Raw genomic sequence first — 27,997 nt, 5'->3', positions numbered from 1 at the left:
CTTAAGAATCAGCAGCTGAACTGCTGATTCTCCAGTGACAAAAGACACAGCAAACTTGCCAGGACAATGGGAGTCTCTGCCACAGTCATTCATAGCAAAACTTTATTGAACAGAAAACTCGGCAAAGGTTTTACCTCTGCCAAGTCGCCGACCTGGGTTTAAAGTTAAAGCACTGCATTTTAAAAAGCAATTATACATAAGTCTCTCCTAGAAAAGTCCTGCTAACATGTCTAGCAATTCACTGATTATATAAAGTAGTACACTTAGTGTAATTTGAACATTCCAACAGGAATCAAATCGAACCAGCAGAACCGTTTCTGCATCTATGACTTCCATGTAGAGCACACATGCACACACATATATGACTTCCATGTACAGCACACATGCACACACATCTGGGGAGGTGCTCGGGTAGAACATGCGACCCTGGGCCTTCTGCTTACAGTGCCTATGAAACTACATACAGTATACATTAAAGCTCTTCAGAATAATGACATGAGGGGCCCTGTTCAGTTTGTACCACGGCTTCATGTCTTAGTTTGTGCTTTTGCTTAGCACAGAAGCACAGCGTCATCCTGTGGGTTTTCAATGACTCTGTCGAGTCCACGCCAGGGGAGGAAAAGGAGCTGGAGCCAGACGATCCAGTCCGAGCTGGCAAAGCCTCCAGCGACAGAGCACAAGGGCCATCAGTTTGCTAGGGCTGGTGGGCCTTCTGGGAGAAGAGAGGCAAAGAAAGTCTTGAAGACTAGCCATGCTGTGCTCATAAACGAGGGGCTGGTATGTTCAGGGTCCAGCACTTCACGGTCTGGGGGGAGGCGGTTGGGGTCTTCCATTTCAGGGTCCATACCTCCCTACAGGCAAAGACACAAGAGAAAAATGATTAGGGTCTAGGGGAACACCTATCCCGAAGTGAGGTCAGGGTAAGGCCTGGCGGGCTGACGATCCCTGGGGATGAGTCCTTGGCTGCAGGGAGGCACCTCTCAAATTCTACAGCACATCTGCAGGTGACCTTCCATAGAGCCGAACACTCCTCTTGGCCAGTGTCAGAGGAAGTGACCTTTGGTTACTATCAAATAGTAATTAACTTTACTGCATGCTAACCAGTCCCCTAATTTGAGCAGTGCCCTGAGCTAAGAAACCAACCTGGTAACTCAGTGTTCTAAAAGCAGACTACCAAGGCAATTTCTGTTATAAACTATATCCTTCAGGATTATGCATTAATCTGCCTTATGAAGAAAATCTATTCTGAGATGTGGTTATGTACCCAGTCAGTTAGAATGCCTATCCACCAGCAGTTCCCATAGTTAAGTATACTGTTACATAGCTCTTAGTCTCAAAATGTGGGTCAACCCCCCCCGTCATTACATATGCAAAAATCCCAATTGCCATATGCCTATATAGAATATTCAAAGTCTTAAAAATAGCTGCCACAAGAATAATTTTTTTTTAAACCATAAAATACTTGGCCTTAAAAAACAGCAAATCACTAGTTTACAAGTCTGACGGCTCAGGACTAGAGCAGGCAGGGCAGCAAGTCCTGTACCTGGAGGTTATTGTTGGGGTCCTGGTTGGCGGCTTCCTGAGGAGGACCATCATCCGGGAAGTTCTGAACTGGCCTCTGTCTGAACGGAAACCACCCGACGTGGTGCCTTTGAAGAAAGCACAAAACAGGTACATCTCAGCTAAGTCACTGTGGGACTCACAAGAGTCTCAAGGCCCCAAAGCTTATGCAATACCACCTGCACAGCCAGCTTGTCAGCCCCTAGATTCTCTTAGGCCTCTGGTCCTTAAATGCAGGGTGTGTGTTTTATTCACCGGCAATAAAAAAAACATGCAGGATATTGCTAATAAATTAAACCTGGAACTTGAAAACATCAATGGAGCCAGGGTATAGTGGCATGGGGCCCTGTCCCAGTAATCCCATAATCCCAGCCCCCTGGGAGGCTAAGGAAGAAATCAAAGTTCAAAGCCTGCCTTGGCTACAGAATGAGGTCAATGCCACTGGCCAACTCAGCAAGACCCTGTCTCAAAAAAAAAAAAAAAAAAAAAAAAAGGAAAAAAAAAAAAAGGAAAAAAAAAAAAGAAAAGAAAAGAGAAAAGGAACAAGCTGAAACTGTAACTTAGTGGAAAGTACCCACTTGCCTGGATAGAGGTGGCCTAGGAGTCTACTCCAGCACCACAGAATCAAAGCAAACCAACCTCAACAGAAATGGGAAATATATTATAAAGCTGTAATCATATATATATATATATATATATATATATATATATATGATTATATATACAATATATATATTATATACAATATATATACAATATATATACAATATATATGTGATTATATATACAATGATATATATATATATCAAGCAAACCAACCTCAACAGAAATGGGAAATATATTATAAAGCTGTAATCATATATATATATATATGATTATATATACAATATATATATTATATACAATATATATACAATATATATGTGATTATATATACAATGATATATATATATATCAACCTCAATTTGGTCACAGAAATATTTGATTCTAGAGATAAAAATGTTTGATAAAAGGCTTTAACTGGAAAAAATCTAACAAAATTCAACTTTCAAGACAAAATATTAAGAATTCTTGCACTTAAAAAAACTGAACTAAAATCCATTTTTACTATAAAGGAAAGCTTCCTTCTTTCCATTCTAACCAGAGACCTATCTATCCCTCTAGGCCAAGCTTTCTTGGGCTGTGTCCTCGTCGTGAGCTCTCCTGCACACTGCTGGAAACTTTGAAGGATCCCTTGCCACCTCTCAACCAGAGACCAGCCCTCCAGCTGGGACATCCTTCAGACACTGCCAAATGTCCCCTGGGGGAAGATGCAGAATTATCTCCAGCTGGCAGCTGGAGCAAACACAAAGTGTGTAAAGGGTCACTGGCCCTTCACAACTGTGACGACGCTGTCTGAACTTTGTCCTTCCTGCAAGGCAGCTGCAGACTGATAAAAGGCACTGTGTCCTTCTAGAAACGAATACAGTCCCTTATGCTCCAGGATGGCTCTGTTCTTTACTTCATGAGCCTGACAGGCTGCTTGTCCACTGATGCGGACGATGAAAATACTCTTCTTTCACTAACACGGGATTTCTGCATTCTGTGTTAGCACTCCTTGAACCCAAAGTGCCAGAACGACAGAATTTAAACACACCTCCTTTAAGGGCCACAGACTGAGAGAAAATATCTACTCATGTGACACTCCAGTGTCATTTTCAGGAAAGGTAAAAAGAGAACCCATGTGCTTACAGGTACATGACCACGGTGGCGCCCATGACCATGAGGAATCTGCTCAGGGACGAGTAGAAGTAGAGGATGCTGAGGAAAACAGAAAACGTCGCTGCGGAATAGGTCCAATCCAACCAGTCTCGGTTTATCTCATCATCTTCTTCCACCAGAGGGCCACCTTGTGCATTCATCCGCAAGTTCTGATTGGCTCCGGGATTAACAACCGCTTGAGCGGCTGCATTCTGATTGGCCGGCTGGTTTTCTGCCGGAAACTGGTTGTGTATAGGGGTTGGAGGTGGCGTAGAGACCACAGGTATTTCTTGTGCACTTGGTGTCGGGACAAAAGCTCCTGATGCGGCAGTGGCAGCCAAGCTAAAATAAAACCAGAAGCAGACGCGGCTGAAGGCAGGGCGTCATGGAGACAGGGCTCTCGGCAGGTTAGGCAATACTACACAGCACATCTATAAAGAGTCTCTTCTAAGAAGAGTTATAAGGCAAAGCTTATCTGGAACTAATTCTACATCAATACACAAGTCTTGATGTTGCTATCATTTCCACTCTACTACATCCAGAACCACAAACAACAGGGTTCTAGGAGTCAGGAAAACACTCCTCTCTCCATTTGTCACTTTTCCCAACAGCCACACCGACAGTAGGACTCACTATTGCATGTAGTACTGCCTTGCATAGATCTGCTGGAACCAGGAGAGCTGCAACCACCCATAGGTTGTGTAGCCAGAGAAGCCAGGCCCGAGGCCTTGGAATGTCTGCTGGACAGCTTCAGGCCTGGACGCAGAATCAAACAAAAGAACCATTCAAGTTGGCTGAGGATGACGAGCTGAATACTAAGTTATAATCAGCAATAATAGCCAAAGAGACAGGACAGACGTCACAACAGACAACTCTATGATGCACCCTGTATGTCGAGAACAGTAGCAAACAAGAGCCCCGTCCTGCCCTGGGTTCGCATTGTGTTGGCAGGGAGATGCTGCATGCTTTCTGCCCAGCCGTGCAAACAGGCTAATGCTTTCCCTCACAAGCCTCACTCCGGACTAAATCCCTGATCATGCTTAAAAGAACAGTGCCCAAGCCACACCGCCAAGTCCTTCCAGAAGAAGGAAATCTGCCGTCCTCCCCGACCCCAGGTAAGAATCTACACTGTGGCAGTTCTAAGTGTGGTGACAACCCTCCCTGTGTGTTTACTGCTCATCTGCTATCCCACAGAGGTTGATAGATACCCAACAGCCTTGTGGACAGTTTCCACCCTAACTTACAAAGAAAGCCCTAGTACAGCGCTGAAAACTAGGGGACTTGCACAAGCTCATGAGCCAAAGGAATGGGCCTGGACTTTCAGACACATTTGTGCTGTGCCAGGCTTGCTTCTTTAGGCATGCACCAGCCTTCCCTTGCTGGGAGCAAGCATATGAGAAGCTAAGGGCTGTGTACTTTCCCTCCCTGCTCCCCTTTCTCTGTGTAAGTCCTGGCTGTCCTGGAACTCCAACTCAGAGATCCACCTGCTTCTGTCTCCTGAATTTTGGGATTAAAGGCATGTGCCCCCACTGCCTGGCAGGCTGTGCAAGTCTTATACAACTAGGACAGGTCAGAAAAGGGCGTGAGAAAGGGGGAGCCCCAGAGTCCAAAACCTGTTATGCTCCTTATTAGGTAGGAATCAAGAAACCTCAATACAACTGAATAAATATTGTGTAGAAATAAATTTCTCAAAAGACACCGCAATAAAAATGTCCAGAACGACAAACCACTTGTGTTGTGCAGAATGCTCCTGACCTGTAGTTTAGGTTATTATAATACTTACTCCCTCTCATCCCTGAATCAAATGATGTGCCTCAAAAACTTACTTCATTTATGAAAGTAAATTCGCCAAGATGAAAAATAAATAAATAAATAAAACAACTTGTATATTTGCATTTGATGGTTAAACTCTCCTCATCGTCATCTTTAAATCTTGTCAAAGATTATATCCTTCGAGCACTGTAACTTAAGAAGCCACAAGAACAGGTCTGTAGCCAGCTAGGAGTCACTGGGAAGCCCATCATCCACTTAGGAGTTAAACAACCTGTGGTTTTGTCTCACACACCTACTTTTAAGAATATATCCCAAGAGATTAATATTAAGAAAAAAACCCATGAGGTCTTTAAAGTGATGCCATCCTGTACATCCTGAAGCTCAAACTGTACCTATATAAACAAATCTTATTCATTTTTCAAGACAGGGTTTCTCTGTGTAGCCCTGGCTGTCCTGGAACTTGATCTGTAGACCAGGCTGGCCTCGAACTCAGGGATCTGCCTGCCTCTGCCACCTGAGTACTGGGATTAAAGGCGTGCGCCACGATGCCCAGCTTAAACACACCTTATTTTTAAGTGGACACAAATGAAGTACAGTCGTGTTCTTCATGGACACTCACCTAGAGATGTTCTCCCATCCGGAGGGAGAAAGGTTCCGAAGAACTTCCCTTTGCCGTAAACCATCATTTGAGGAATCCCCAGGATGCTGCGCCTGATTAGTGTTGTCCGGCTGCTCCGAGGAGTCAGCACCCTAAATTAAGTAACCCAGATGTCAGAACAAAGGGCCTGATGCAACTGTTTTGCAATCAAGCTAAAAGAATTATTTTTTTACCAGTGGCTTATAGTGCTAACCCTACCCTACCCCTCAACCTGACAAAATTAAGTGCAATGTTATAGAAAAAAATTCTGAATTTGTTCATTGCAACAATTTTGAACACACAGATACTAAGGCTGAGGAATGTAACTCAGTGGTAGAGCTCTTGCCCGACCTGCTGCATGAGGCCCTGGGTTCAAACCCCAGCAAAAACTAACTCTCTCTCTCTCTCTCTCTCTCTCTCTCTCTCTCTCTCTCTCTCCACACACACACACATACACACACATACAAAAAATAAAAAAGATAATCCATGTTTTTCTTTACATGGATTCTAAGAATAACTACTATAGTCTCAGGAAAATCTGAATGAAGCTATCATTACTGAGAAAGCTTCCCACTGATGCTAAAATGTATGGTGTTGGGAGGGGAAAAAAAAAAGTATGGTGTTAAACCCAGGTCTAAAATCAAATGTGACAAACGGGATGTGCACATTCCACAGGCAGCAACGTAAAGGAAAGAGACTTTTCCATGTGATACTCAGAAGTTGCAGGAAATACAAGTGAAATACAAATTTAAGTCCGATGCCACACTGGACTATGTAGAGTGCAGACACATAAGCAGATCTTCTCAAGAAGAAAAGCAACTGTGCTTCACTGTCAAACCAAAGTCTTTAGAGATCATGTAATGAAGACGGTGGCCTTTTTCTACCCAAGTAATCATGAGAGAAATTTCTATAGAAAATATGTTTACATCTCTACTCTTCATAAATTTAATGTTCCTAGCCAGGTGGGTGGTTCTGGAGCATGCCTTTAACCTCAGCACTCAAGAGGCAGGCAGAGGCAGGCCAATCTTTGGAGGTTTGAGGCTAGCCTGATCTACAGAGCGAGTTCCAGGACAGCCAGGGCTACATAGAGAGGGCCTGTCTTGAAAATAAATAAATGAAGTTCCTTAGAGAAATGTGTTCATTTCTGTAAAGACCACCTTCACGTGCCATTCTGGTGCTGTGTTCTGGGCACACAGTGACCTCAGGTGTGACTTTGCTTTTGCACACGGCCCGCACACAGCAGTCTGCTTACCAGTGCTTGAAGCCCTCACTGTACTGAGAATGCGGCCTTGGGGTGGGGGACGACACTATAAAGTCTCAAGTTTTATTCAGCTTCCTTTCTCCCTCCCTTGAGAGTCAGAGACACAAGTAGCTATTATCATAAAAAGACGCCATACCTTTGTGCTGGTTTCCGGCATTTTGGAGGGGTTCTTCACATTGCACACGAGGTGCAAAACATGCCGCTTTTCCTGCTGAATTAATAAGAGACACCTCAGGATCCGAATTCAAACTGCAAGTGCTTGACAACACCCCAAGGCAAGAGCTAAGGACTACAAATACCTTTGGAAGCAAGTCTTGGAGACACTGGTGATCCAACAGCAGCTTCCCAGAATAAATTAACCTCTGGTCCTCTGGGCGCTGATCAGAAATGGAAAGAAAAGCACTAGTCAGCACAGATCCCAACAAGTATCTCCCTCATCCCCTCAGCACCACAGGGAGACAACTTCTTCTTTTTTTGTTCTCATATGTAAAACTTTACTTAGAGAGTGCCAGACTTTAATCTCAATATGCAAATAAATTTGGGAGGCAAATGACCCCCCAGTCCCTAAGAACTATGGCCACACACCTTACTTCTTACTCAGAGGGAAACTGCTTTCTGCTACTAAAAACACAAATTGTATTCGGGGCTTTGGCAGCAATGAACTCTCGAGCAAGAGAAAACTCAATGTATCTTTGGTCAGTCTTCACCCATACCACCCAAGGTTACCTGCTGCTAGAGTCAAGATTCCAACCCATAGTCTCCTCTACACCGGTGACTTTAAAGACACAGAGTCCATACACTTTTATCTAATTCTCCTTTCTAAAATCGATTTTTAAATTTCTCTTCAACTGTATTTTTTAAAGTATGTAGTTAAAAGCAACGGATTCAAATAATGGACGCCACCCTGAAGACCACCAGCCTGCACCACAGAATAACCCATAAAACAAAACTTGAAATTAAGATGTTCCTTCCAAACAGCCTGAGATGATTAAAATACAAAACAAAACACAAAAAACTAAGCATGTATCTAGACTCTCAGCACGAAGATAGCTCAGGAAGAAGTTCAAGGATGATTAAAATACAAAACAAAACACAAAAAACTAAGCATGTATCTAGACTCTCAACATGAAGGTAGCTCAGGAAGAAGTTTGAGGTCAGACTGGGATATGAATGTGCTGCAGGCAAGTCTGGCTAAAAAGACCCTATCTCAAAATGCTGGCCCCCAAATGACCAGAAAACTATCCACCTGGGCATGGTGGCGCATACCCATAAGCCACTTGGGTGGGAGAGGCAGAAAGATCAAGAGTTTGTGACTAGCCTCAGATATATAATGGCTAGGGCTATTCTGTGTGAGGAAGACCTGCCTCAAAACACCCCAAATGACAGCAAAAGCTTCATCTTCTTATCAACATCCATATGGACTTTTTGACACTACATCTAAAATGAAAGCATATTGGATGCTGTGTTCGATGTTGCTTGGACTGCTTTATTGATAAATGTCGTACACACCAATTTGCAAAATGCTATTTTAAATGTGAAGCCAACCACCAGCAAATGGTAAAAACCGAACTGACACTCTGTCCTCTCCTGGAAGACCGATTTGAAAATAAAATGTTAAGCAAATAACTATTATAAACTATTATCATCACCTGATGATAAGTACTACTACAGAAAAAAAAATATGAGCATGCTTTCTTCCTTAATTTCTGAGAGACTCTCACTAGGTATACCGCAGACTACAATACATGCTCCTTCTGCCTTGGTCTCTCCAGTGGCATATCACAGAAGCACACCGCTGCGTCCATTTCCGGTATTTTTTTTTTTAAAGGTACAGATTTGTATACCCAGGAGACCAGTATTTACCATCTTAAGTCTTCAAATCCAAGGAACCCAATGTTCCTCACCTGAGAAAAACAAGCCTCAAAACAGCTTTTTCAAATGATGCAACCAGGCATGACAGGAGCATCATTTATGCACCTAACTGCCATCTCCCAGCAAGGACTCCTGGTTTCTTGAAAACAGCCGCGGAGATCCTGTGGACTGCCCCGACCAGTTCCAGAGGGCATTGGATTAGAAGCTTACACCCAAAGTGATAAAGTTCCTAGCCAACTCTAAAAAAAATGTCTTGTTTACATTTCCGACAACTCGGAACAAAAACAAACCGAAACCCACGCGCCGCTGCCGGTTGGAGTTCGAAGTCCCCATCTGCGGCCACCCGATTGCCCTCTCCTGTTTGATCCAGAACTGCATTCGTGGACACTTACATAACATCAGAGAACAAAGTAAATACAGGAAGGTCCAGAGCACAGCCTCCATCACGTGGCAGGCACCGGAGGGGTGGGCGGGGCTAGGGAGCTGTTGACAGATGTGTCAACCAAAATGGGGGCGGGGGAACCCCACGAAACAAGAAAGTCTCCTAACTGACCCACGGTTGTCGTCAAATCAGACTCAGGGCTACTCCAGCTGCTGGCTTCCTTTCTCAGTCATCGTTCGCTAGAAAGTTAAGGGGGCTCCTCCCCGAGACTAAGTACTGCGCGACAGGGAGGGGCAGCCAGCCAAAGGAAGGTTGCAAGAGCCATGTCTAGCCTCTGGGCGTGGGACCATCAGAAGTTGGTGACTGGGCACGCACCCCACCCTCTAGCCAATGGCCCAAGCTGGCACCTATACTCGTCTGTCCTCCGTGCACCCAGAAGTCTCGTTTGGCAACATTTACTTTTCTTATTTCTACCCACCAGATGCAAGCTGAACTGGGAACACCTAGTAGTTCGTGGAGGGTCACAGACATGGATGGGGAAATGACTCATTAAGGTCAAACTACTGTTTCCCTGGCTTGGCGAAGGCTGTATACAACCTGGGAGGATGAGGAGGGGGTATAGAAACGGGGGCAGATGTGTGACAGCCTTGGGAATTAGGTGTGCGAGAAGGTGAAGTGAAGATAGGCTAGAGGGCAAGCGCGGAGGGGTGGAGGCCCAGAAGAGATGACAGGCGCTGGGGCGAGTAGAGCAGCACAGGGGACAGTCGAGCAGGAAGGAGACCCGCGCCCTGTGGTGTGTGACAGGCGAGTTCAGGCAACCCTACAGGCGTGGCACCCCGGGGTCCCACTCACCGGGCGTTCGGGGTAGACTCGACTCAGGTGGGCCTTGAGGCGACTCACACTCCAACCGCGGTCCCCACTCAGCTCCAAGTCGCGGTGGCGCTGATTGGGGCTCTTCACCAGCAGCGTGACCGGCTCAGGCTGGGGCTCGGGCTCCATGTCGGAGGCGCTGGCGGCTCGACTGCGCTCAAGGATGCCGAACCGGCGGCGACGCAGCCGTCTGAGACCCCACAACGACACTTGGCGTCTTTGGGACACGCGCCCCCGTCTCGGGTACCTTTTATGGGCGCCCCAAGTCAGGGCTCCGCAGATAGCGCTCTCTGTGGCTGCCGTCCATTGGCTGAGACAGAGGTCAGTGCCCAACGTGGCCCAATCAGCGCCCGGGGAAAGGCGGCGGAGAGGCGGGCTATGCGCGAGGGTGCGAGCTGATGCAACCCGCCGTGGTTGCGTCATCCTGAGTCCCGACAGTGGCGCGGGAGCCGGTCTTCGGCGGCCATGTCAGGGTGCCCTCTGGGGCGCTGGTCCGGTTCAGGCTCCCTAGCGCGGGGTGCGTGCGGTGCTGAGACCGGCGGCCTGCCTGACTCCCAGATCAGCAGGATCTGCAAATTGTTCCCTCACAAAGCGGCCCTCCGCCCTTTCTGACCCCAGGCGCCTGGGCATACGTCTGTCGGCTTGCATTTTCCTAGGTGGCTCCACAGCCTGGTATCCAGGAAAGCTTTACGAACTAGCCAGGCTGAGCTGACGCCTTAAAAGCGAAGAGGAAACCAGGCCCGTGTTGCTCTGAGCTGAGAGGATGGAGGATTCGGGCACTTTCCTATTTGCCTGTGTGGTCTTTAACTATGCATCAAGTGTGGGACATGCCTCTTATTCTGAATGGCACTAAGTGCTTCTTGATTGACAAGCCCTCTAGGAGACACTGGAAAGCGCCATCATTTATGGACTAGCATCTGCTGCTTTTAAATTGGGGTTGAAACAAGCACAGCAGTGGTCTCAGATACCTGAAACCTGACCAGAGGCCTCTAGTGTTGTCATTGTTCCAATGTTTTCTCTGAGCTTGAAAAACAAAACTGGCATTGCCCTGACCCATCTTTGCCCCAATCCTGTCGGGACACCTGGGTTTTCAGCCATGTCAGGAGCTTACAGAGGTCAGAGGGGTCACAGGAGGGATCTGTTCGGGAGATGGTTATGTGAGTTTGCTAACTGTCCCTGCACTTCTTAGCTTTGGGGAGTATTGTTCCAATCTTGACCTTTCGGATCACATGGCATTCTCTGAGTGTGCATGTGTGTGCATGCACGTACACGTGTGTATGTATGTGTGTGTGAATGCATCTGCATCATCCTTATGCATATCTCTGTCCAATTCCCCCCTCCCTTTATAAGGGTACAGTGGCTAAGGACCTCATCTTAACGATTATCTTTCGAAAAGACTGTATCTCTAAATGTCATCACATTCTGGGGCTGAGACTTGAGCGTCTCTCTGGAGGACGCACTGTACCTCACCACAGCTAGGCATTTGCCAGTGGTCCACCTCGAACATGCCACAGAACACCAGATGCTTTTCAGGTTTTATGTTGAGGATCACTGAGGCCAGATGTGGTGTTATAACATAAATGCCTGCATCTGGAGGCAGAAGCAGGCTGATCTTCAGAAACTAGAGGGCAACTAGAAAGACTGTCCCTTTGCATAAAGACCGGCCCCAAGGGCATGTGATCTCTGCCACAGTAATCTTCACATTTGTCTTAACACCCTGTTGTTTCTCTCTTAAAATTATGTTTGAAGATTTATTCTATTTTTGTGTAAGTGTGTATCCGTGTGCCTGTATGTAGGCACGATGGTACAGAGACCAGAAAACAGTGTCCGAGGTTCTCCTCCACCATTTCCTTTGAGGCAGGGTCTCTCCCTGAACCTGGGGCTCCTGTCTTCTCAGCTAGCCTGGAAGCTGTAAGCACCAGCCATCTTCCTGTCTCTCCACCACTCAGAGTGGAATCACAGACATTTGCAAGGGCTGCTCCAGCTTGTCCTGTGGGTACTAGGAGCTGAACTCTAGTCCTTATGATTTTGAAAAAGTGAACTAAACCCCTGAACCATCTCTCCTGCCCTACCTTCTCTCTAAGACTCCTTCATAAGGCTAATATTTTCATTTTGCTCTGGGCCTCACAAATTATGAAGCTTTTTCTACCTCTTCTGGATGGGGGAAACATGGATGATTACGATATAGTAGGCTTGCTGGCTAGAAACTACAAGTCAGGGAAGATTAGATAAGACAAGCAGAGACCTTGGGGAGACGGGCAGGTGAGAGACACAGGCCTCACTGGCAAATGAAGTGTGCCTACAGAGTGCTTTCCCTGTCTTCAGGGACAGACCTCAGTGTCCCTGAGATAGCTTATCCATTTCCACGAAGTTCTACACAGGGGAAGGATGGCCTTGGGGTGCTGCTTGATGGTAACATGCTTGTTTAACATGCATGAGGGGCTTGGTTTGAGCCTCACTAGTGTGTGTGTTGGGGCGGGGTCTGTGTTATTGACTTTACCTTCCATCACCCCAAGAAGAAAAGTATATCCAATTTGTTTCTGTCTTGAATTTTATCTCCCTGTGAAATAGGCCTCTCTGAAGGCCAGATTCTGCTTATAGCATGTTTTGACAAACACTGAGTTTAGCTCAATAAATTCCCAAGGATAGAAAGACAAGTGCAATGTGACCCTGCTCTTCCTGGCCCTACAATCCCAAGGGGCAACAGCCGTGGGGCAGTGATAATAGAAATACAAAAGAGAATGCAAAAGCCTCAGGGGTTTTTGTTCTGAATGCAGGGACTCACCTTGTAGCCCAGGCTGGTCTTGAACTTGTGATCGATCCTCCAGCCTCAGCTTCTTAGGTTTGTGTGTGTGTGTCTGTGTGTCTGTGTGTCTGTCTGTGTGTCTGTGTGTACTCATTCATGTGTATGAACATGGATATGAGCCTGCCATGGCACTTATGTCAGAGGACCACCTTGGAAGGTGATCCTCACCTTCCACCTCCTTTAAGATGTGGTCTCTTGGTTCTTTGTTTCTGATGCACATGCCAGCTGGTGGGTGAGCTTCCAGGGATTCTTCTGTTTCCCATCTCTCCATGGGAGCATTGGGATTACAGACACTAGATATAGCTTTATTCGAGTTCTGAGGATTCAAACTCAGGTCCTTGTGCTTGAGGGACAAGTAAGTACCTTACCCACTGAGCCATCACTCCAGCCCTCAACTCATTTTTGGAGGGGCTATGATTTTATATATATATATATTATCATATATATAAATATATATAAAACGATGAGTAGTTAATAACTATGGGGCTAGTTAACTTTATACAGAATTTGTATAGGGGTGGGGTATAGCTCTGTAGTTAAACTAATGAGCCAAATTGCTTATCTTCAAGCCCAGTATTTGCCACCAATTAAGTGTGTGACCTTAGAAAGTTACTTAAGCTCTCTGTACCTAATTTTCCTTAGCTACTTAACTTTAGTTATTCAAATTTCATAGCACTATTGTGAGGCTTGAGCAGGAAGCCATTATTAGGTTCTTGAGACAGAGTCCATCATTTAGTGATGGACTCAGTGAATACTAACCATCAGTATTTGGAGAGCAGCAGTGATTCCAGCCAATTGGTTCTGAAACCAAAGTCACCCAGTGGATTCTTCTTCAAAAGGATACTAGGATTTCAAAGTTTGCCTCCTCCAAACTCATCTTGAAACCGAATCGCCATTGGAGGCTATTGAGAGGTGCAGCCCTTAAAGATCTGCTTATGTCGTGATATAAACTGACAGAGTCAGTGATCACAGGCGTGGGTTCCTTCTCTCACAGTGGGCTCCCATCTTCCCATGCTCATGCCCTCGTCTTGTTCCCTTCTTCTCTCTCCTCTCCTACCACAAGAGGAAACAGAGATACTGTCACCTTGACATTGGGCTCGCTGGCTTCCAAAACTGTGAGCCAATAAACTTCTGTTCATTATAAATTGATCTGACTGCGAAGTTGTTACAGTGACAGCATAGGATGGACCCAGGAAGATCCTGCAGCGGCAATGATACAGAGCAAAGAGAATACTTATCTGCAGCTCGTAAAAGTACAAAATAGTACAACCCTGTGAAATTTGGCTTAGCAATTATCTTATAAAGCCACACACACACACACACACACACACACACCTCACAATCCAGTCATTATGGCAGCAAGAACCGACGACCTGTGGGAAAGAAAAAAACTAAACATCTGTACTGAGACTTGCACAAGAATGTTCAGACAGCTCTGGGAACAGACCCAGGAAGCCAGATAAATTATAATGTTCTCGTAAACGTAATATCACTCAGTAACAAAAACGAATGGATGACAGACACATGCAGGAATGAGAACAACCCTTAAAACCATATTGAACAAAAGAATCAGACACAAAGAACCTGGTCAGCCCTCAGTTCTATGAGTTTTGCATTTATTGATCTAACCAACTTCAGCAAAGCTGTGTCTAATGCTTTTTTTTTTTTTTTGTATGCTACATTGTTTTGTATGATATAGCCACCATATATGAAATAATTAAATCATAATAGTTAAATGGCTTGGAAATCTATGAAAATTCAGAGAGGCTACAAAGACTGACAGATAGAAGATTGTGTTTCGTGCCCCATATGTTACAGGGAAGCTTTCATAAGGCTGACATTTAGTTCTCTTGATTTTTTATTCACTGGTTCATGAAGTGAGTTGAAAAAATCTCTGAAAGACGTGATTAGCAAACTGAGCAGCCCCCCTGGGGTCTCGGGGACTTGTCCTTGAAGATATGCCAGTCAGCAGAGTGTCATGCTAAGCATTCTGAAGAAGACAGGGCTGTTTCAAGCCTGCAGCTGCCTAGGAGGCCTCCAGCCAGAGGTGCCAAACCACCTTCTTCATGGCAGAGTTGCTGTGACACTGGACCAATCAGAGGTGCTCCAAGCAACCCTCTGGCAGGACTCAGGACTGCTCTGTCTTAGTGTGCAGCTGCAGATCACTGGACTGCACAGAATGGCTAGCAAAAATCCATCTTTTTAAAAAGTTGTGCCTGGAGCCAAGCATAGTAGTACATGCCTGGAACCCCAGGCATTTGAGAAGCTGAGGGAGGAAGATCACATGTCCAACTTGACTACAAAATAGTACCCTGTTTCCAAAATAAAAACAAAACCCAAATAGCTTGTGTCTGTACTGAACCGCACGGAACCTTTTGTCATCATTCCCCAGACAATTTCTGTGACCTCATACTGTTAACTAATCTAGAGATGGCTGCCAGGCTGCAGGAGGATGTGTGTAAGTTCTATGTAGGTGTTTGTCAATTGTGTAAAGGACTGGAATATCCACAGATTTCAGTACAAGGAACCCTTAAACAAATTCTCCATGGGTACCAATGGATAATGTAGGTCTCCATGTATGCTACCCCATTCCATTCAGAGGAAACTCGAGGAAGGAAAAGTAGCCTAGCATGACAAAAAGTGGTAGCTCCCTTGGGAGGAAACAGGGCAGTGGACATGGACTTGAGAGGGATACAGCTATGGTCCCAGTTGTCCTGGTTTGCAAAGACTCATTGTGAGTCTCTCTGCCCAACTCTGACTCAGTGATGGCACACTGGTAGCTGGAGACTGACCATGTCAGAGTATGAATACCAGGAAGGTCAGCAAGCACTGGAGATCTATTACAGGACATTTGATTATTGTTCATAGAAAATCTAGCTGTTACCAAAATATCAAAGCCTCAATAGATATTGTGTTTGTCAGATGCAGTTAGGTGTGTCCTGAAGAGATGCAGTTTGGGGGCGCCTCTTAAAGCCTCCACAGATAAGAATGCTAAAGAATGGAAAGTCCTGCCTATTTTAAGGCACTTGCTTGGAAGAGGTCTTGTGGTCTTTGCTCTGTGACCTGAGGCAAAGTCAGCTGGGTGGCTTTGAACTACCCTACCACTTGGTTTGGAGTCATCGACCCTCCCCCATCACAATGGAGTTCAGCCTGCCAAGGTGAGGGAAGGAGCCAGAAACTTTTTTTTTTTTATAAGCAATTGGACCATTAATAAAGAGTGTTCTCTCTCTCTCTCTCTCTCTCTCTCTCTCTCTCTCTCTCTCTCCCCTCTCTTTCTCCCCCCTCCCTCCCTCTCCCCCTCTCCCTCTCCCTTTCCCTCTCCCTCGTGCCTTCTCTTGCTCTCTTGCCCTCTGACCTCTCTCCTGCTCTGAAGAGCCTTTACAGAAGGAGCTCCAGGTGAGAGGTGGGGATTCTCTCTTTGGGCTTACAGAAACAACAGAGAAGCAGCTGGCAGGACAGGACGGCTTGGGTTTGGAGGATCTCAAGAGAAAGGTAGACTAGCTCTGTAGAGTGACACCGATAGCAAGGGATTTCTAAAGTGCTAGCAGATTAGTTGTAGAATCAGGCTTGTAAATGGGCATTTTGTATATAGTTCAGAAAACAAACTGCCTCAGAGAGCCAGCAGGTGTTTACCTCAGTTCAAGCCTCCCGTGCCTTCATTGCTATAAATATTAGATAATTTAAACCCTTACAGAGATCATCAGCATGTTTTCCCTAGGAATCTGGGCTACAGTTCTGTCAGCATACTATAAGGCACCAGGGACATATCTAGGGGACGACCTACCCTCTGTTTTGATTAGAATATGGCTTACTCTGGCATCTAAGTTTGCCAAAACTAATCAAATTAGGGCTAGAGGTGTAGCTCAATAGCAGAGCATTTACACGACGCCCGCAAGGCCCTGCATTACATCCGTGGCACTGCAAACAAACAGATGATCAACTCATGTGTTTAAGATTTGTGCATCATTGCTGGGCAGTAGTGGTACAGGCCTTTAACCCCTCTGGAGGTTGAGGCAGGCGATATCTGTGAGCTTGAGACCAGCCTTGTCTACGGAGCAAGTTCCAGGACAGCCAAGGCTATACAGAGAAACCCTGTCTCGAAAAATCAAAAAGAAAAAAAAAAAAAAAAAAAAGAAAAGAAAAACCAAATAAATAAATCTGTGCCTACTATTGCATTTGTATGCACATTCAGCTTTAAAGTACACATACTTTACAAAGGACAGGAAAGGAGTTAGGTATGGTGGCACGTGGAACTTAGGAGATCTCTGCAGGGTCATCTCAAGTCTAGGTCATCAAGAGCTACTCAGTGAGATCCTGTCTGCTTCCCCCTAAAGGGCAGATACTTGTGAAGCCTCTCAGATCTACCTGGTAGAGCCTGATACGCTCAACTGAATAGACATTCAAAGGCCCCACTCGTCAAGCATGGCAACAAGTACAGGGTTTATTTTTTGATGATGATGATGACGATGAGATACTGTTAATATCAGTAAGTCTGAATGGAAAGACTTAGGGCCAGCTCAGCACAGACTGTGGTCCCTCTTGGAAGTGTAAGCGAGCATTTGGGGAATTTGGAGTAGTCGGAATCAAAGCCATTACAGAGAGGGACAGACTCGAGGCTTAATCATGCTACTTCTCAGCGGAAGATCAGCAGTCAGCTGAAATAACGCCACGGGGGGAGGGGAGACCCTACACAACCAAGGCAGGAGGAACAAGGGCTTAGACAGTGAAGACTGCCTTTTGCATAGAAATTGTAAGGATGACAACCGCCACCCACAAGGGTTAGCAACATAGCGCAGTCTCAGGGAAGGATGCAGGGCCGCATCCTTCTATCGCCCAGCACTGCCTTAGAGCATATGGCGTTACCGTTTCTACCCTACAGCTAGGCAAACGGAAGCACCGAGAATCCTAGCAGCTCTTTTAAACTGGGTGTTTAACTAGGTCTGAGTTGTGATTGATGTATATCTTGGCCACTGTATTTGCCTATGCAACCGTATACTGCTCCCCACTGAACATACCTGTCTCCTCCGCAAACCCCCCCCCCCCCCACTCCTCAGTGGCCCTTCCCAGTCAACCTCCTGGCTTCTGCCACTCCTCTCTGCCATCACTGGTTGGTTTCTGTGCCCCTCAGACACAGGGCTTCAAGTGGATCAAGGAAAGAAAGTCATCGAGCTGATGAGAAATCCACGTTTTTAGATAGTATCTGCAAATGAAAGGGCTGTGTGGCCAGTTAGGATTCGATCGTGTAAGCCCTGCTATGTTGATGATGCTCATCTGTGCTGAGGCCTGATCTAGTTTAAACTCTGAACACGCATGGAAAGCGCTAAGGAACTCCGGGGGCACAGTCAGGTCAGAGACTTCAGAAGAGGTCGTCAGAAACCCAGAGCTGGAAGATGACTGAGCATGCGCATGTTTTATTTCAAACCATCCGGTGTCACAGGCCTGGTCGAACTTCTGCATTTCATTTTTGGAACTCTTGTTTTTATTTGGTTTCTAGAAATCCCCTAAATAATCAAAGCACCAAGAACTTCACCATTTATGGTCATTTCTGAGGTCAGCAGAACCATATGCAAAAGCATCTCTGTCGCCAGGAAGAGGGCGTTGTGTTCCCCGTGTCATGTTCCCCATTCTTGAAATCCAGCTTTCCAAAGCCACCTGCCCACGATAACCAGAGCAACTTTCTTGCCTTACCAGAAGCTGCTCTGGAGTCAGATCCTCCTCCTAACTGTGGCCTGTGCTAGGCATCTATCTGTTCCGTTTGAGAGAGAGGAAGGATGGCTTGGTGGTTAAGGGGACTTGCTGCTCTATCATGAGCACCGGAGTTCAGATCCCAGGACTCATGCATCAGCTCACAAATGCCTCTGTGCACCGCCTGCCATGCATGCGGGCAGGCATCGTCATCGTGGTGGTCGTCGTCATCATCATCATCATCATCATCACCATCATGTCATTTCTAAAGGGGGAGAGGACTTGTGGGACTCATCTCCATGTTGACCTCTGGCCTACACACAGGTATGCATCACGCACACGCACACACACACACACATGCACACGAACACGCACACACCTACACATAAAAGAATACACACACATCCTAAGCCCCTCTCCCCCCCCCAAAAAAAAAAACCCTTCACTCTGACACTGTTTAAAAATCTACCCATATTTCCCTTTAAGTCAAGCATATTACCCTCTAACCTAGCAATTTCACTCTTAGGGCTACAACAAAAACAACTGAAAACAGTTTAAGAAGAGAAAAAAACGGAACACAAATTGCTTATGAGTATTCATTACAGCGTGATTTACATCAGATCTCATAGTGAAAACAACCTGAGTATATGTCACCTGAAGAATAGGTAAAACGTGGCGGGGGAGGGGGTTGAATGGGGGTGGGGGTGGGGGTGGTGAGGGGGGGACACTAGGGAATCCTACCCAGCCATCAAGAGGTGTCAAGTGTGAACCCCTGGTGTTGTGGTCACCCCCTTGGAAACAGTGGATGGACCAAGAGAAAGAAACAGGCACACAGGGCCCAGGTTACGCCTATCAATATGAAATATTCAGAATACTCAAATCCATAGAGACAGAGCAGATCAGTGGTTACCGGGGAGTGGCTTGGGAATGACTCCCTTACCCATCCAGAACTTCTTTTAAAGGGTGATGAAATCATTGGTGCTTGGGAGCTCTTGAGCACGGGCCAGATGCTGGGTCCACGGGGACACAGTGGAAACATGGTACTGTTGTGGTTGCTGTTCTGTAGGATCCGAGTTCCCAGCCTTTTCAGCCGAGAGAAGAAAACAAAGAACAGCTGCAGCAAATGCTTATAGATTCTCCCACCCCCAGGGGACTGGACTGTAGGGGAGTAGCGGGTAGTAGGACTGGCTGACCAGACTGTCTGTCCCTTAGAACAGCAGCTGGCCCCGCTCAAACTGCAGGAATGTCCAGGTCCGGGCTTGTGGGTCTCCCTGGCTGCTCCAGTTTGTTTAGTTTGGCTTTAGGATGTGTGTAAGAGTCACGTGGACTCCAGCCAGCATCCAGGGAACAGTCACAGCCGAACACCAGCCCCAGGTAACCCCAGAAGTTAATCTTTTATCCTGGAGCAGCCTCCCACCCACCCCTCGGCTAAATACTTGATTGCCATTTGTCATTTTACTTTGAAGAGACTGAAACAAAGTTGAACAGTGGCCATACAGGCCTTTAATCCCAGCACTCAAGAGGCAGAGGCAGGTGGATCTCTGTGAGTTCAAGGCCAGCCTGGTCTACAGAGTGAGTTCCAGGACAGCCAGGGCTAACTATCTCTGAAAAACAAAAGAACACTCTACAGAGAGAGAGAGAGAGAGAGAGAGAGAGAGAGAGAGAGAGAGAGAGAGAGAGAGAGAAGCCATGTATTTGCAATGCTTGCTGGCTAGTTTCTTTCTCCCCCACCCACCTCTACCCCAGCAAGTCTCATTTCTAGCTGGGGCTGGAACCCAGTGGTAGAACACGTGCTTAGTGTTTGCAGTGCCAGAACCTAAAGCAAACAAGGAAGAGACTGTTATGTTCCTGAAACTAGTTTCGCACTAGACCCAGCGCTTCAGCAAAAAACTAGAGACACAGAAAGAGCTCAAATGCCATTCTTGTTAAAATGGTAGAACCTTTCAGAATGTCTTCAGTGTTTATTTCTCGAATCTCCCACTCAACTGCAGACTCTTTCTCCTATCTATCTGGCCAAAGCAAGTGCATTTCATTGCTGGTCTGGTCAGGGCAGGATTTTTTTTTCCCTCAGGCCCATGGTAGCTAGTCAGTCTATAGGATTAACCCTGAGTCTGGGTCTTTGTGAACAGGCTCAGATTCCCTCCTTCCATACCTTGCTGTTATGGTTTGGGTTGTAAATGTCCCTCAAAAGAAACATACAAAAGAAACTTGGTCATAACCTATTGTGCTACTGATGAGTGGTGCAATCATCACTTTTAGGAGGTGGGGCCTGGTGGGAGGAAGTGGGGTCACTGGACCTGTGACCCTCTCGTCAGTCTTCTCTGCTTCCCAGCTTTGCTGTACTTCACAATCCTCACCATGTTCTATTTCACCATAGGCCCAGAAGCAATGCTACCAAGTGACCGTGGACTGGAACCTCTAAAACCAAGAATGAAAACAGACCTTTCCTCTTTATAAGTTCATCATCTCAGGTATTTTGTCACAGTTTTGAAAGCTGATTAGTAGATTTGAGCTGTTACCCCAAACTTCTCAACCTTAACCAATTATGCTTTCCTCCAAGAAAAGACCCTTGAACATTCCCCACTAAGGAATCTACACACACACACACACACACACACACACACACACACCTGACTCCCTTTTGCTGCCTCTCAGCTGGTGCTGTGTCTCTTTTCCTAAAGGTTTACCCTTCTACAGGAGTGACCTAATGAGGTACAGGACTCTTTTCTAGGTGCCCACCTTGTCACTTGCTCCCACAATGCACTGCTCTGTTGACCTTAATTCTGCTGACAACTTTCCCCACCCCTTCAAGTGTAATCTATTCATTCTTTATTCATTCACTGCACAGATGTTTATTGAATATCTCCCTGTGATGAAACGAAAGTGTGGAAAGAAGAGAAAAACAGAAGACATGCATACAACTTTATATTCAAGTAAGCCAACAACGGAGAGATTGGAGAAACTGAGAAAGTCAAAGGAGTCTCCCCTCACGGGAAGTGTCTGATTGCTGCTGTCTTAGGGAGTATATTATTCGGGACTGGCCGGCTCTGCTGCAGTAACAAATGGCCCACCAAGTGTTTGTGGTCTGCAAAACATGTATTTGTCTTTTCCAAATATTTTGATGTTGGTCAGGCAGCACTTCAGTGTTGGGGGCCGACTTTTAGCAGAAAGCGGCTATCAGATTTGCAGCCATCTTGAGCTATATACCCTGACATGAGACTTGGATTACAATAGACTACAACAGCTGAGCACACTCCGATAATCTTGGTTTAGATACCTTGAGATTAAAGGTGTGTGAGATTAAAGGTGTGTGAGATTAAAGGTGTGTGACTTAAGCGTATGACTTAGAAGTATAGAGATCAGAGTTAGAGACAAGACCTAAGGGCATGATTAAAGGTGTAACTTAGAGGCGTGGCTTAGAAGTGAGACATATAAAAGGCAGAGACAGAACAAATCAGAATCAGACTGAGATCAGACGAATCAGACACATCAGACATTAGGTAGAGTCTGCCCTCACCCTCGCTCTTGCTGAATCCCGACCCGCAGACTGAAGCGGCAGCTTGGGCCGGGATACAGTGGCCACCCAAATGTGATTCGGCCCAGGCCTCAACATTTTGCCTGGGCTGCGACGTTTTTGGCCGCCCCAACGTGGGGCTAGTGTGGACCCCAACACTTCAGGCCCTTTGGGGTCCATGATCAAAGTGCTCTCTGTAAATCTAACTTTAACCAGCAGCTTCCTGTTCACTGATAATGGGGGAGAGCTGGGGAGTGTGCTCTCCACTTCCGATACTGCAGCCCAGCGGTACTGTGCTTTTTCTCAAAGTCTATTACCTGAGTAGGCTGGCTCTACCCAACTATAAGGGGGCTGGGACAGTCTGGGACAACATTGGAATAGACCTTAAATTACAGTTCTCTATTCCAGACTGGAGGTGAGTAGAAGAGACCAGATGCTGCTGATTAAGTCAGAAGGGAGGGATTCAAGAGGCAAGGAAGCAGCAGAGGTAGGAGGCTCCACTCAGGAAGACAGAGGGATAATAAACACAAAAATGCAACTTTGGGAAAGGCAGAGGTGAAGTGCAAAGTCACAATTGAGCCAGGACGGTCTGGAGGGACCTAGCCCTGGCAGGGCTCCTGAAAGTAGAAAGGATCTCTGTGTATTGTATGGATGCATCACCTGTCAATTTAAAAACCTATGGCCTATTGGAAAGGGTAGAATAGGAGGTAGGACATCCGGGAGACAGAGAGGATTCTGGGATAGATTGAGGTGTGGAAGATTCGCCCATGAAAATGAGCTGGAGGGATGGTACCTGAGTACAGGTACCCAGCCACATGGCAGAATGTAAACCAGAATAAATGGGGGTATATTAAATTATGACCTAGTCAAAGAAGAGCCTAGCTATATGGCAAGGTATTTTTTTTTAATCTATTTTTTGATTCTGAGTCTTACTTCAGGAAGTATAGGCCTGGGAGGAAGAACTAAACATGGTTTCTACACCTTAACACTACATAAGGTGCTAGAAACTCAACCAGAGTCCTTTGGAAAAGCAGCAAGTGCTCTTAACCACTGAGGTAACTCTCCAGCCCCTCTAATGTTCTTTGGAAAGTTCCACTGATGGCTGCCTTCCCTTCCTCCTGCCTGCTAAACGGAGCCTTTCCCAAGCTCTGGCATCTGCTCTCTGTTTCCTATGCTTTCTCTCTTTTTTTTTTTATCTCATCTAAAATGTGGCTTACGGTTCCTGGCTATGCTTTCTGTATCCTGATCATGAGTGTATCTCTTGGGTCTCCTGCTCATGGTTTCCAAGGGCTTCCAGCCAGTGGTGGGATGCCCAAGCCCTTCCAGAGCTCCTGGATCACAGTTCTGATGGGTGTGTTTATGCTAACACATAAAATATCTGGGATAGTTTATCTTGACCATCCACTTGATGTGATTAAGAATTACCTAAGAGACAAAGCTCTGGGCAGGTCTGTGATGATGTTTCCAGAGAAGTTTAACTGAAGTAGGAAGCCTCATTTGCGATGTGAGCAGCATCCTTCTTTCTCTGGGTAGGACAGGCTCCCAAATTGACTAAGAGGAATAAAGCAAGCCGAGTACCACGTTTATCTCCCTCTGCTTCCTGAGCAGCTGCCTTGGGCTCTTGAGAGTGCACCTCCTGGCCACGATGGACTAACCAATCAGACAAAGAGCCCAAATTCTTCCTTAGTTGCTTTTCTCTGATATTTTGTTACATCGCTGAAAAAAAAAAGTAACCAATACAACAGTACAGCCAAATCTGTTCATTCTGTTTCCACAACATTAAGTCTATTCCCTGTGTTGGGGTGAGGAGTCCCCTCACAAACCACAAGAACACTAATCTCAGTCAGACACGGATAGCTCATTGAGCATACACCCCAGGACTGATCGGTCAGGGCCATGCTCCAGGTTTGGGGACTGAAACGTGACCCTGAGTTAAGACATTATGGGGCTTCTTAAACCTGAGATCTACAAATATCTGTGCCAAGTTGTTCCACAAACTAGGAATAGAGGATTTCCTTAGGAGCACGTCTTTGTCGTACATTTATTCTGTTCCCATTGGTTGGTGTATTCAACTGTGGCAGGGGACTTGCCTTGTCTAGCATTCCTGTCTTAACTTGTCTACCAGGATGGGACTTGTCTTGTAACATTCATATCTTAACTTGCTAACCAGGATGTCAGTTACCCAAGTATATGTCTCTTTCTGCCAAGTAGGACGTCAAATCCCAGGGAGGTCTTGGGAACTTAAATTTTACTTCACTACTACTCAAAACAGAATCTGATTCCAAATAATTCCCTATATTGGTGCGATGTCTCTCTTATGTTGGGGTCCATCCCAGGGGCAGCTTATAAAAGCAAATATCATAAAAGCTCAAACACAGGTGCAGGAAGTGCCACTGGGTGGTTGGTTTGGGTCCAAGCTTATTGTAAATAACTATACAAAGCAGTTCTACTGACTTCGATCGTGATTGGTTTCTAAGGGCACAGAACATAACAGAATATTTAATTAACTTGACATTAGAAAGTTTCCTAGTAACAGCAGAAACATATGAGGGATTTCCCTTATAATGGGATGTTAGCCAGGTAACAGTGACCTAAGTCTTAGCATTTTATTTAGGCCTCAACACCCTGACCCCATGGTCCCAATGCCCTTTATTCTTAGAACTGCCCCAGCTCAGCATCTGGGACCCTGTCTATTCATGTGCGCATCCAGGCAATTCCCACTTTCATTTCTTCTTACCCTGGTCTGCATCATTCCTCTTCTCTCTTCCATCCGCCTTGCATAGAATGTTGAGCTTTGTCTACTTTGAGATTCCATTCGGCTTCCCGCTGGGTCCTCCTGGTTTTCCCTCCCACTCTCACCATCTAGTTAACACACTTCCTGAAGCTTGCCTCTGCCCCTTCTCACCTTCAGTACTGAGCTCCTCTGGGTTTTCTGGAAGCTCACCCTCCACCACCTTGTATAGTTTAAGGCAGGATCTTCTACACATCTCAGGCTGACCTTGAACTCACAAACTTGTCTCAGCCTCTCCTGGGATTACAGGCATGCATTGCCATGCCAAGTTGCTTGCCAGTATTATACCTGGGGTCTGTATGGGTGGCCCTGCCATTCTTACTGGCCTGGCTGCACATTTCTCACACTCTAGGAAAACTGGTTGATTCTGGTTCTCCCAGCATATCTAGAGTTGCTCTTTTGCTGGCCCTTGCTCAAGCTCCTTCTGCTTGCATGTTTCTCCCACCCCAGCTCTTGCATTTCCTCTCTCCTGTTGAATCTTACCCATCTGTTGAATTTAATAATTAATAAATCCCAGTGGCAGCTTCACCTTAAGCAGCACAATAGCTGGGCCAACTGTCTAAACTTCACACGGCTAATCCACCTCCCACCAATAATCCCAAGTATATTCTATCTTGGCTACTCTGGACTCAGTTGGGCAGCCCTATTGGGCTGCCTTTCCTGACTCGTCCTCATGGTCTCTATGCCTCTCTGTCCAGCACTCTTCTTAGGGATTTTGTATCTCCTCTCCTCCACACTCTCTTCCTTCCTCCTCCTCCCCGGTCTCAAGCCCAGGAATTCTCAAGTCCCTCCTCAGTTTGCCCTGCCCAGACACTGGCTGAGGGCATCTTTATTTACTAATCAGAACCAACTGGGGGCAGGTTCCCAGAAGCTATTTCAGATACTATGGAAGCAGTTTTGGGGACCCAAATTAACATTAGAATGCAAGCAACCTTAGGCCAAACCCACTACACCCATCTTTCAAGGCTCTTTTTGGAGAGGGACAATTCTCCTGCCTCAGCCTCCTGAGAGCTAGAGATACAGAATGGGCTCTGTGAGATCCAAAGCTATATTTTAAGTTTCAATCATTGTGCCTAAGAGATTCATAAACAAAAATGTCTATAACTTGTAATCTGTCCTCTTGCCCAAGGACAGATAGTTCCTGAAATACTGGAGGCCAATGTTAATGGAAGATTATAAGTCACATGTTTTCACTTCCCTAAACAAGTTTGTTTGACCCAACTGTAGTACCTCATGTGCTTGATTACAGGGAGTTGAAAGACACCTAGGCAGGAAATAAGTCAGGATATATGCTTGCCCCTGATTGGACCTGATGGGAAATATGGCAGCCTAATGGGTGTGCCTTTGTAAGCTTCTGCTAAATGTGGTTAGTGCCCACTTTCTGGGAGCCCTAGAATGGTCCTGGCCAGAGTGTATTATCATGGCCAATATTTAACTAAACCTTGCTTCAACTTTGGCTCAAAACCAGTGGTAGTGGTCTTATTCTTGATCGGTGGGTTTAACACTACCACACAAACTCTCCAAGCCTCTTAGTGTCATATTCTCCATAGTGACTCCCATCACTTTGTTACCAAGTGTTCTCGCATCTTTTGCTACTGAAACGTTTTCTTTGTAACTCACAGAAGTGCTTGCTTTTGCCACTAGCCACTGTCTTGTGTGTACCCAGAGGACTTCCGTTTGCAGGCCCCCCAGCCAGTGAGTGGCTCTCCTCAAGTCTCTTCAGAAAGTGAATTGCTACTGTGTGTTTAGGCAAGCAGGTCCTTCCGAGGCACTTGTGTCTTCAGTTACAAGACTAAACTCCCCTCAAACTGGGTTATTACCAATCCAGGCAGTGGCTGGGCTTCTTGTTCTATAGATATTCTTGAAGCCTTGTTTGCTGATTCCACGGCCCATGTGAGGCCACTCCGGCTGTTTTGCATATGCTTTAAGGGCTTCTCAGCCAGGTGGTTCTTCTGGAATATTCTATCAGGTTTCATCTCTGTGAAACCCACCTCAACCTGACCACACTGGAGAGGCCAGGCAAGTACTTGAAGGGGAATTCAGTTCTGAGTAGGACTCTCTCTGGGTTGCTGAGCCCCAGATGTAGCATCAACAGAGCTACAAGGCGGAGAGTGGACTGTACTCAATTACTTCAAAGCCGCAAGAAATCTATCTGGGAGCTGAAAGAAGGTACAGGTAACTCTGGAGGCTGAAAGGCCCAGGGGGAAATAAGAGCTACTTACTGGAGCAGTGCCCTCAGGGGAGCTAAGTGAAACCTCCTTCAACAGTGGCTAGAGCTGGCATCACCCCTGTGCACTGCCTCCCTGTGGGAGCATCAAAACAAAAGCACAGATCAGAAACAATACCTCCTGGCTGTATGATGCAGTAAAGTGGAGCCTGGGGGGGATACAGTTAAGAACCTGTATTGGCTCTTCCAGAGGACCCAAGTTTGGTTCCCAACAATTATACCAGGCAGTTGGTTTAGAACAGGTTGTAACTCCAGCTCCAGGGGATTCTTCACCTCCAGTCTCTGATATCATCTGCACTCCTATGTACATACCCACACAGAGACATACATTCATACATACACATAATTAAAAGTAAAAATTAAAATGGTTTTTTAATGTAATAACGTGAAGCATTTTGTTAGCCAAAGACAGAAAGAACACTGTAGCGGGCACCGGCCTCTCTTCTTCTGCTGCCTAATGAGGGAATGCAGTGCCTTAGAGACCTGACCTAATGCTCCTACAGCAGGAGACCAGGAAGTGGAGACTGGAGAAGGTCTACCCTGCCCCCATCTGCCCATCCCTGCTGAAGAAACTATTTGGTCAGCCATGGTGGGCCAAACCACACTCACTGGCAGGCCAACTCTCTGGGGACACCTACTGTGGCCCAGTTCTCCTGTTTTGTAAGCAGAGAGATTAAGGGAGTGAATCTGAAGTCACACAATGGACATCACAGGTCGTTGTACTCAGCCTCCCTTTCAGTTGAGGCAAGATCCCAAAAGCTGGGGGGTGTGGGGGTGTGGGGGGTGGCTGAGGAGAATGTGCTCCCTATGGACTGACTGTAAATACAGTAAGAGGAGCAAAGGCGGGGGGTGGGGGTGGGGGGGAGGGGGGCGGGGAGC

General features: G+C 46.2%; 1 protein-coding gene and 1 long non-coding RNA gene across 7 annotated transcripts; one reads left to right on the top strand and one right to left on the bottom strand.

Annotated features, from left to right (window-relative positions):
- Positions 1-73: 73 nt before the first annotated feature.
- Herpud1 (homocysteine inducible ER protein with ubiquitin like domain 1) lies at positions 74-10,651 on the bottom strand. 4 transcript variants are annotated; one of them, XM_034522757.1, is made up of 8 exons: positions 10,078-10,651; positions 7,271-7,348; positions 7,108-7,182; positions 5,693-5,823; positions 3,934-4,056; positions 3,292-3,642; positions 1,544-1,649; positions 74-851 (listed from the first exon to the last, which is right to left on the bottom strand). In XM_034522757.1, exons 1-8 carry the CDS (start codon positions 10,516-10,518, stop codon positions 687-689), a joined length of 1,470 nt encoding a protein of 489 aa, XP_034378648.1. In that variant the 5' UTR covers positions 10,519-10,651; the 3' UTR covers positions 74-686. The 4 variants fall into 4 exon arrangements, with proteins under 4 accessions (XP_034378648.1, XP_076771769.1, XP_076771770.1 ...); XM_076915654.1 differs by having other exon boundaries at positions 7,108-7,179; positions 10,078-10,339; XM_076915655.1 differs by lacking the exon at positions 10,078-10,651 and adding an exon at positions 8,876-9,224.
- LOC143434954 (uncharacterized) lies at positions 10,342-27,866 on the top strand. 3 transcript variants are annotated; one of them, XR_013104845.1, is made up of 4 exons: positions 18,810-18,910; positions 19,113-19,251; positions 20,964-21,057; positions 21,435-27,866. It is a non-coding gene; the product is annotated as an uncharacterized LOC143434954 (long non-coding RNA). The 3 variants fall into 3 exon arrangements; XR_013104847.1 differs by lacking the exons at positions 18,810-18,910; positions 19,113-19,251 and adding an exon at positions 10,342-11,252; XR_013104846.1 differs by lacking the exons at positions 18,810-18,910; positions 19,113-19,251 and adding an exon at positions 20,056-20,158.
- Positions 27,867-27,997: the final 131 nt, after the last annotated feature.

Source organism: Arvicanthis niloticus, chromosome 18 (genome assembly GCF_011762505.2).
Source record: "Arvicanthis niloticus isolate mArvNil1 chromosome 18, mArvNil1.pat.X, whole genome shotgun sequence".
Taxonomy (NCBI): Eukaryota; Metazoa; Chordata; class Mammalia; order Rodentia; family Muridae; genus Arvicanthis; species Arvicanthis niloticus.
The sequence above is the reverse complement of the archived record's forward strand: the minus strand, read 5'-3'. Positions and strand labels throughout refer to the sequence as shown.